At 38.7% G+C, this 11,109-nt stretch overlaps 1 protein-coding gene across 1 annotated transcript in view; it reads left to right on the plus strand.

The window, feature by feature from the left end:
- The window catches only part of TENM1 (teneurin transmembrane protein 1), a gene marked incomplete at its 5' end in the record, with an annotated part of 98,473 nt that overhangs the window by 26,173 nt on the left and 61,191 nt on the right, over positions 1-11,109 (plus strand). The window contains 2 exons of the mRNA XM_009080228.1: positions 1,298-1,565; positions 7,040-7,183. Of these exons, the coding sequence (XP_009078476.1) occupies positions 1,298-1,565; positions 7,040-7,183 (412 nt within the window). The remainder of the gene's footprint in view (positions 1-1,297; positions 1,566-7,039; positions 7,184-11,109) is intronic.

Below are 11,109 nucleotides of genomic sequence, written 5' to 3' on the forward strand. Positions count from 1 at the left end.
ATCAGAACAATAAAGGGAGCAGGATTTCCCTGGCAACACCACATTTCATATGTTGAAATGACAAGTGTTGGCAGACCTCCAGCTGTACTGCAGCAATGCTTTGACAGTGATACTGTTGCAGTGTGTAAATAAAATTGGTTTGAAAGTGAAGTAATCTATTGTTAAACAAGAAAAATTAAAAACTGGGAAATATAAACAAAACAGTTCGTCTTTTTCTAAGCATGATGAATTTGACATTGTGACAGGTTGACTCATTATTAGAGAAAGGCACTAAAATCGTTAACCTTATTAAGCACAGTCTAGTTTTCAGTGACTTTTGTATGACTGCAGTCGCATCCTCCAAGACACTGTTCTCCTCTTGCCTACTGTTCCTTGCAGTCTGTCCCAGAACAGCTCCTTTCTCTCAGGAGATCACAAGAGCTAAATCCCTTTTTGTAGCTCCAAGGCCCACATCATTCGAAGGTCAAGGCCAAGTTTCTTTTTTCCCCTGACAAGCTCACAGTCTTTGCAGTCCTTCTGGTTGCTGAGGGCCTATCTCCATTGCAGTGGCAATTGATAGTACCCTGCAGTGGGCATATCCAAGGTAGCTTTAATCCAAGTGATTCAGACAGCAGCACTGACAGCAGAGCCCTGGGACTTCAGTTCTGTTGCTCACCCTGGGGACTTACCTGTGAGTGAGATGACTGATGCCCAGGCTGTTTCATCCTTGCTGCTGTGTCCCCAGTTAGCTTGTTAGGTTTCTAATGCTGTCCCTTCATACACCATGCCCCTTCTTGCTGGAGCTTAGCCTAACTGCACAGATGATGGTTTAGCAGGAAGGCTTGTCTTCTTTCTTAGCACTCCCCATGTCAGAGTTATTACCTCCAAAGCAAGATAGTATCTTCATATCATAATGTATATGACAGAAACTGTTCAGGTATTTTTAAAAAGATTTAATTGTATTCCAGTTAAGAACACTTGTTAAGTAAACCAAATAATAAAGCCAAGGTAAAGCTGTAGAGCTCGTATGTAAGAATATGTGCATGGATACAGTATTTGCTCCCAGTAGATAAGAGTAAAGCATCAGAGGAAGAGGCTCTTTATCCAACAGACAGACCACCATCCATAAGTTGACCGAGCAGTGCTGGACATTTTGTAATGTGCCTGGCTGCTGCATTGCTGAAATAAACACAGAAGATATGAGTGGTTTAAGTGTGTTCACATCACGATTGTGAAACATAAAATAATCACCTACCATTGTTATTATAATCTTGCATTTTTCTTGGCTATAGATATAATAATGTGTTTTTTTTCAAAGGTGGTCCAAGAGGAAATCGCAATTCCTTCAAGTTTTGTGAAGCTGAGTTATCTCAGCAGTCGGACACCAGGGTATAAAACTTTGCTGCGCATTATTTTGACGCACACAACCATCCCTTCTGGAATGACAAAAGTTCACCTGATAGTTGCTGTTGAAGGACGTCTGCTTCAGAAATGGTTTCCTGCTGCAGCCAATTTGGTATACACGTTTGCCTGGAATAAGACAGATATATATGGACAGAAAGTTTCTGGTCTGGCCGAGGCAATGGGTATGTAGAATCACCTTGATGTAAGCAGAAGCATTCACACACATCAAACCAGGATAATGCAGCAAATAAATTTTGTTGCTGCTCTTACATTCTTTGAAATCAAATGCCTCTTTAGCTACTAAAGTGACGTGTGTGATTTCCGAAGAACATTTATTTTCTTGTTCTTCCAATGTCATCTTTCTAATTTAATCAATTTGAAAATCCCCTTTTCCCTCAGAGAATGGTTATGTACTAACGGCATTATATTCAGCTGTCTTTGTTTTTGAATGTTACTTTGAATATGACCTTTGGTGTGTCATTGTTTTTGTCATTTTTGGGCTGTGACATTTAAAATGTCATTTCCGCTTAGGGTCTGCAAAATTCTAACTTTTAGGCATCCTTTCCTACTACATTTCGTGTCCCCAACAGTTACAACTAATTGATTGGTTGTTTAAAGATATTTATATAAAAATCATCATGTTTCATGGCTCCCTTCAGCAAGCAGCACAAGCTATTCTGAGAATTGCTACAGAAGTGCTGTCATTGCAAATACATTGTATTTAGCCAGCATTTTTTGTCATTAATTTCACAATTTGGTTTTTTAAAGGCTATTTTTTAATTGAATTTGAGGTTATGTTGCATAATGGACCAATCTTACAGATACTTTTTATTTGAATTATTTACTTTACCAGCAAAGCTTAGTATTGTGAATAAACCCTATTCGCTTCCATAGCAGTTCAGTTTGCTTTTTACATCAGAGCAATTATAGCAAGCAGCACTGGGCAGATCAGGCTGTAAAGCAAGAATAGTAAGGGCAACATGGAGCCATCTGCCCTCGCAGGGAATATACCTCATTCCATATATGAAAATGCTGTTCTGAGGGGCAGCCAGAAGCTCCTTACTGGATCTGCTGTGTTGTCTGTGCAGGCAGTGTGCCTGCAAAGTCAAAAGATGCCATCCAGGCTCTGCAAGTCCTGACTCTCCCAGAGTATCTGGTGCATTACCATGTGCTCCCAGTCTTTAAGGCTGCTGCATGGAGAGGCCATGGGAGGAAAGAGGATTATGGCACTTTCCTAGTCTTTTCTTCTTAGAAAATGATGCAGACATAGACATTGGTGTCCGTGAAGAGTTATGTGACCAAAATATGAAGTATGAGTTACATCATGCAGTGCATATAGGAATATATCAGAAAACAGGAAGGTTTTCCTAGAGCTGTGGTCCTGCAGTCTACTTCAACAGATACAATGTCCCCCACTGCCTGAAGGGACATTCCCAGGTTCTGTCCTTACCCCTGGGTCACCACTTACATTCATTTGATCATGCAATGAGCTAAATCAGGACCAAATTCAGCTGAAAACTGTAGTGGCCAGGGAATAAGTGATACATTTTCAGCTTTATTAGTTTCCCGATCTGCTATGAAAGCTAGTGCAGAAACTCAGGTCTTCTCATTCCAGCCATAGCTCACACATTACATGGGCCTAAAGGAATCCAAACTCCACTCTTGGTGCTGCATCATCTATCCTATCTGCATCTGGTCTTCCACATCTGCAAAAGGGTGGGCAGCTTTTTGACGAGGTCTGTCAGGTGCTGGCAGTGACCTCAGAACGGGTTCTGAATGTCCTGGGTATGATGTCTGGTGGGGAGCAGGAGTGCTCTCCTCAGCCTGTCAGGCTACATGAAACTTTGTGAGGAGCCAGGTCCAGCCTTGGCCCATGGCAGATACTGATTCCTTCCAGTGTTTTTACAATGAGGGAAGGTAATAAGTGAGTTGTTGGCTTCACTTATATGTATTTTCACAAATCCAGAAATAAAACAAATATTCCAGGGTGCCCTTTGGCACTCCCATGGGTGAACAGGCAGGACCAGATGGGTCATGGTTGCCTCGTGGGGCTTTTTCTCAGCGTGGCTACACGTGCCCTGTGTCCAGAGGCTATCACTGCACATTGTCACCAATGTGTTTGAGAGGGAACAGTTGAGTGTGCTGGTCCTGCTGCATCATTTAAGAGTCCTCTAATGATTGTGAAATCCAGTACATATCTGAACTTTAAAACATTTTAATTCAAATACATAACATCTTATGAAATGATACTGTAGTTACAGTTTCTCAAATTAGAAGTAGATGAGCTTAATATGTTTAAATATTAATAAAGCTTACACAATGGTGCTGGATAACAACTTTAAATTATTTAATTGGCTCTTTTTTTTCCCTTTTCCTTATAGTTTAGGTTAGTTATGCTTCATTCAGAGCAGAAGCAAAAATCTTGGTATTTTAAGTGCATTGCTGGCATGCTTTGTTAGATTCCAATAAAGCTTTATTTAATTTGACACACCGTGGTACTCAGGGACCTTTATCTACATCCATTATATGAATTTTTGTCAAAATAATTTCCTCTGCCAGTATATTACCAATATTTAATAATGCATTCTGTTCAGTTTTCATTTTAATTAAATAAAATTGCAGCAAGTTGAAGTCCTGGAACTCAGGATTATAACCATCTGCTTTTAGTTTTGTTAATACTATAAACATCTATATTTTTCTTGAGGGTTATTGACAGCAGTGATCACATAACCAGTTAGAGAAAACAAGACTTTCTGAGCATATTTCCACACACAAGTGGTTCTGTTTAAATTCATTGGAGAAATGTTTGCTGGTGTGTTTCTAGTCCCTAAGCCCCTCACAAGAGTCCATTTTCTCAAAATAACAACTGAGATGGCAAAGTAACATTTTTTGTTCTGAATAAGAAAACATCCTGTGGATGTTGACACACAAAACTGTGGTGCTAAAGTCTGTGTTCCTTTATGATTTAACATATGAAAAGGATTTCATCAAATCCTCTATTAATCCTCTGTGATTCCATACAGATTCCATCTTACTCTTGCAAGCCCTATAATCCCACACATCAGCACCAAGTGGTCTGCAAGGATGAACCCTTCAGGGGTGAATGTAAACCAGCTCTCCAGCAGCCCTAGGCCTTCCCTGTTTATGACTCTACTTGGTACTTTGGTTGAATTCATTGTTCAAGGAAGATAGATGCTGATAAGTATAAATATTTCAGGAGAGGTTGGAGAGGTTACTGTCCTGGTTAATCATATCTTTTATTTCTTACTTGTATTTTTGGCAACAACCCTTAAACTGTTGTTGCTGGCACTACTAACCAATTGTTGTTAATTCTTCTAAAGAGTTGTATGAAAAGAATAGGGGTTTGGTATGGATGATTTCAGTAGGCCTTTTGAAATCCACTTGAGACTGCAATGAACTGTACTTGCTGGCTGATAATGTCCAAAACTATAGTCACTACAGTTTACCTTTATACAATGAAATCTCAATCACCTCAAAAAAGTGCTATAAATTAATTTGACCAGAAAGTAACACTCCACAATGAGGGTAAGCTAAGATTTTAATTTCACTTACAAAATTACAGTTTTCTAAACCTGCCCCTAACATAATACTTATTTTTCAAGCAGCACAGCAATCACCCTGTTGACTTTACAATTACTATTCTTTGCCTTGATTACTTTGCAATGACTGACAGAAAATTTTCATGGATGGTACATCAGGACCTCCATTAGATGTGTCAGGAGACCCTGCTTTAAGTTCACACAGATATTTCTTTTTGAAGCATTAGTGACTTTCATGAATATGTGTCACTATACATAGAAACATGGTTGTAGACACACACAAAGTGAGTCTATCTCCACATGTCTCTCAGTGAGGAGAAGGAACAAAAAGGCAGCTGTGCACAATAACTCTTGAGAGCAGAGAATAGTGAACTTCTAAGGGTGTTTGACAGCTCAGAAACATCAGCTATAGGCAGGGAATAGCAGATGCTTTACAGTGTTAGCTATAGTACTGGTTAACCTGCCACAGTGGATCCATTGGCACAGATTCTCAGATGATGTAGATTGTTATGCCTCCCTCGCCCCAGCTCTCAGCACGGTCCCTTCCAGCAGCTGATGAACTGTCCTGTGGGTCTGTAACAGGTCACTGAGCCAGGCTGAGGGACTGCATTATAGAGATTTGCTCTTTTCAAGTGCACACAACTGACCCGGGATTGAGCGTGTTAAGCGCATGACTGGAGTAAAGATGCTAACTCGTAGGTGGCAAGTGTGAGGTTGCTTCACAGGAAATATCTGCCCTTTATTTCTCTCTGCATTAACACCTAGAAAATAGTGTGTTTGGTTACTGAACCTTGATGACTCATCCCAGCACAGGATGTTGCTGTTCTGGAAGAAGTTCCATGTCCGCACTTGGGCACTCGGCCCAGAGAGGTACCCAGAAGCATTTCTGATGTTGGTCATAGGAGCTCCTGTAACAGAAAAATTGGACAGAGTGACTGCTGGACCCTCAAACCAAAACCTGTAATGTTTGAAACATACAATATTTACAGTGCTTAAGGAGATGTGATTTTTACAACTCAGAGTTTAGCTGCAAAAACAAGTCCTTTCTGCTAAAATGGTGAAGCAGCTCTAGAGCTGTTGCTGTAGGGAACAGCTTTCAGTTTGCCATAAAATATTTATCTTACAAACAAAATTGCTCCCTGCTAGAGCTGGTCAAAATATTTCAATTGCATCCCATAATGGAATTTAGATGGTTTTAAAACTATTTATGGTTTAAGTAAAATATACCTAAAGCTGCTACATAGAAAAAGTGAAAAGGAACTTTAAATGTCAGAAAACTGTGAGGTTCTTTTATTTTGCATCTTAAAATATTGTTAAAGACATCTATATTTTATAAAGGCTGAACTAAGTAATTCCTAGGTCAGATTTGGGGATTTGTTGTCAAAACACTAGTCTTCCTTTATGGATGAGTTTCACTGAAATCTAACAAGGTTAATTAAAGGAGATAAATACCCTTTTTGAAAAAGGTTGGTATATTAGAGATACCAAAACTTTGAAGAGGTTCTTTTTTTTTTTTTACTGAAGTACTAAAGTAAAGAGGGTCTGGTCAGTTTGAATGCCCCCAAAATCCACCATCATTAGGGAAATTCAAGACCTTCAGCAGGGCTTTTGGCCATCTGTAGAGGGGAACCATGTGATGTTCAATGCTGTTAAGATAAATATATAATTCCAGAAATGTGCAGCTTGTCAATCCATTTCTGCCTAACTACAGTTTTTACAATTAGCAAACAAATTAAAACCAATTTGTTTTACCGTGGATTCTTTTCTATTTAAGCTGTTATTCAGGTAATTAGCAGAAATGTACTAAGCAATCAAGTCCGGAATCACTGGAGGAGATTTAGACTCTTATGAAATCCCTAACTGATACAACAGACAATTTTTTGCTTTGAAGCAGTAATAACTGTAGCTGTAACAACATACTAATCTCTTAAAACCTTTTTTTTTCAAAAAAATACCATTCAACAATAGCAATCAGGCAGTAGAAAATTAGTGGCATCATTACCTGACAGATGAATATCAAGACCTGGAATGAAAAACTGCCTAGCAGTTCACAGAGGAAAAGGTAGACTGAGAGATCTTTAATTATTTGTTTGCAGTGTCGGTGGGATATGAATATGAAACATGTCCTGATTTTATTCTGTGGGAGAAGAGAACAGTAATCCTTCAAGGCTTTGAAATGGATGCTTCAAATCTGGGCGGCTGGTCTATAAACAAACACCATGTATTAAATCCACAAAGTGGTAAGTCCTTCCTTTATTAACCAGCCACGCAGAAGTAGAATACAAATTTTAAAGGAATTAATTGTTCAGATTTTAAGCATTACACTTCCCAATGTGTAATCCTCTTTGAATGTGCACCCTCGTTTATTGAGAACTGAACTGTAAATGCCATCTGAAAGGATATTTTTAATATTCTGGCTCCCAGGTATTAGACATTAATATCACTGACTCTCACAATTTCTGACACAATGTGATCGTTTGGGTGGGAAAAGGGCATACTAATTTAGGTTCATTATCACATGGCTGGTATAGAAGTGCTACATTTTGAGTCAATTTGTTGTGTGTGATGCTCTCAATGAAGTGTCTACACCCTCAATTCATCCTGTGACTACCATCAGTTAGTAGCATCACAGCCCCAGGGAGACAAACCCTGAAGGAACAGCGATGGGCCAAGTGAGAGGCAGCACTTCAAAACCAGTGTGCAGAAGCTTTTGTGGCTGCCCACTCTGTCCACTCTGTGGAGAAGCACAGTAAGTTACTCCTCAGTACAAGCAATCCAACACTTTTCAAAGCATTAGGAAAAAAACTACTGTAAGTTCTTTTGGTGTCATAACATTAACTCTGCAAAGAGATTCTTCAAGCATGGAGACTTGAATATCTTCTCCTATTGCTTTTATTTTATAACTAGGGGGATTTCTTTTCCTCCATTAACATTATGATCAGGAACTAGTAGTGGCATTAAATTATTAAAACAATACTTGTAGATAAATTATAGTAACTAGAGAAATATGGGTTTGCCAATAAACAGGTATCTTGCTGTCCAGGAGAAGAGAAACTTGGGGTTAGATTTCAGCACTTCTAAATCATCAGAGTATTGGATTCAGTAAAGTTCTCAATTTGCTCCAGCTGAGAGTCAGTCCACTAAAATCTATTTCCATCTGCAAACTTCTGTTGATGAAGATTCATGCACAGATGTATGGCTCTCAGGTTTTACAAGTTCTATTGCTGACTGTGCAGCTACAGTATAAATATTCCAAATACAAAGGTCAGATTTAGTTTGTAAATTATCTGGATTTCTGTTTTGATTTAAAATAGTTTGACATTTTAAACAGCAGTTCTTTCATACCCTGTCTTATTGGTTTGTATAGATTGTCTCTTTTAAATGCCAGCTATTGACATTTAACACAAAGAGAAATCTGACCTCAGTCAGCTGAGCCCCCAACTGTGAGCCCCATAGTCTGCTCCTTAGTGCCAATTTACCACTTGCATAGTTTAATTTCAAGACTAAATTGCTGGCAGTAACTCCAATTTATATGACTATCTGCTAACTGCAGTGGTTACTACTATAATTCACCCCATAGGCACTAACATGTTCTGAGATTTTGTAAAGTATACAATTATAATCTGAGCAGGGCTAAATCATTGCTTTCCTGAGCACAGGGTATGTGGTGACAAATTGCTTCCTGTCCCCGTCTCAGCTGTGTGGCTGAGAATGCCAGAGAGCACTGACCTGTCAGCCTCATGCCACCTCCTCTCAAATCATCTGGGCTATGCCTGCTACATGGATGGAGAGTGTGCAGTTTCTTATGCCTGCTCCTCTTCCTCATATATTCCCACTGTGCTGGACATGATCACAGCTGAAGTCGGGGGGAAGCTGCCAAATATCTGTATTCATCACTTGCAGAGGCACAGTCTGGGAAGGGGAGGGCATAAGTACATCTGACTGGAAATCAGAGGGTCTCTCCTGCTTGCAGTTTGCATGTGAGAGCATCTCCAGAGAGGGTAACAAAGCCCAGGCAGAGCTTAGTGATGTCTCAGATATTCCTTGTGATTATAATAGGCTTTGAGCATGCACACCTGGCTCATGTAGAAGAACCAGAAAAGCAGTTAAGGGCAGAAAAACAATTACTATAGCAAAGCTAGTCCACACCAAACAGAGCAGCCTGTAGGCTCACATTAAAGCAACAAAACCAAGTAATGAACTGTGTTAACCAAAAGGATAAAAATAATGAGTGTGTTTCTGGTCTTATCTAGAAACAAATGAACTGCTCTTCCATTTCAGATATATAAAATGGGCTTTAAATAAGGACAAGAATATGATTCAAACATAGAATTGTAAATTTCAGACTTATCTCCCTGCCACCATGAGTGATAGGTAAAAGCATTGAGAAGCCTTCTTCAGTAAGAATATACTGAGATTTTTCACTTTTAATTAAAGCATCCCCTCTGTATGGATGAAGAGCTGCTCTTTTTAGAAGGATCAAACTTGCATGTTTTTGAAACACTGCCACTGGATTAACTACAGAAACAGCATTAAAATACAACATTCTCTATTGCAAATTGTAATTTTATTTTCAAACTAAAATGAGAAGCACTTTGCTTGGTTAACTAGTCCCGAAGAGCTTATATCTAACTTCAGCCACTAAGCCTGGTCTCCCAGCAGGTCTGCTGCTCAGAACCAGGGTAGATATTCTCTCCCTTCCCATGAAGGCTACTCATTTCAGAGGTGATGCACAGTAAACTAAGTACAACAGATAAGTTGTAAAAAGAAACAGATGCAATTTTACAGACTTGCACTTCATAGCCCTCTCTAAGCTGTGGAGGTACAAGTACTGACATGCCGAAACCTTAGCAAGTGAAAACCATGTTCTACTGCCAGATGTAAGGATCTTTAAAAAAAGAAATAATAAAATAAAAAAGATGCCTGATTCCAGCAGCATAGATGTGAAATAGCAAATACTGTTCCAGTGTGGCTGTCACTGCATGCGATTTCTCATCGGTCTAGCTGTTAGGTTAACAAAGGATCGCATCCTGTTCTCAGCTATACTCCACTGCTCTTTTCCCACTTTTTTCCCCCTCCTCCAGTTTAGAGGTTTGATCACTTCTAATTTGTGACATGATCAGAGTTTAATGTTTTCTGGTACAAAAGTTTAGGTCAATTTGGAAGATCTTCAGGGCATTTCTCATAATCAAGAAGAGAACAGATACCATAAATGTTAGTTCCTGCATAGTGTCCTTTTAAAGACACCTATATCTCATGAATACAAATGAATGTGCTATTAACTGATTTTTCAGAGTATTTTTTGCATTAACTGATGGGCAAGTGTGTTGATTCCATTTTTGTTTATCTGGGGCAAGGAAGAGTGATTTTACAGGGACTTTATGCTTTAAGGTAATTTCAACCCCAGAGCAGCACAGCATCAACTAAAATTAAAGCAGCAGCTCGAAAGCCTGAAATTAAGCACATGCTTGCATTTATTGACAGCAAAACATATTCTCCAGAGCCCTAATTATTTACTGGCATTTCTATGAGGCTGCGGAAAGATTACCTTTACATTGTTAGTTTCAGACAAAGGGCAGCATCTTCATTTCACAGTATTTTTATCTGGTGCATAAGGCAAAATATTCCTATTCATTTTACTGGCATATTTCCAGGATGTTCTTTTTTTAATCCAATATTCAAACAAATCTATGTATTTTGTATTTTCCTGTTGTTCAGAAATAATTTTTTACAAATATCAATCCCTTCAAAGTAGCTATGGTAACACTCAGTAATTTCCAAGGTGAAGTTTAGCTTCAGATTTGTCTGAAAGTCACAAGAAGTATTTTAAACAAACGTTGATAGAGACAATACATAAATACGTTTAATAGAATCATAGAAATAAGAGATTTTGGACTGGAGTCTGAAAGAATACTTATCTTCCATTCAGCAATAGCCAAATTCTTGCAATAACATCATTAAGAAACTTCTTAAATATATTACCATATTGTTACTTAAAATAAACACTACAGCTATCAGCTTGAGAAAATACATCTTAGTACTGTACTTTGTACTTGTTCTGTTGTACCAACCTAGTAATTGGGAAGACTTTTAACAACATATGCTGCAGAGCAGTGCTAAAATACTGGTATACTGGAAAGTTGTTTTGGACTTTATGGCAGAACTT

Source organism: Acanthisitta chloris, unplaced genomic scaffold, assembly GCF_000695815.1.
Source record: "Acanthisitta chloris isolate BGI_N310 unplaced genomic scaffold, ASM69581v1 scaffold13758, whole genome shotgun sequence".
Taxonomy (NCBI): domain Eukaryota; kingdom Metazoa; phylum Chordata; class Aves; order Passeriformes; family Acanthisittidae; genus Acanthisitta; species Acanthisitta chloris.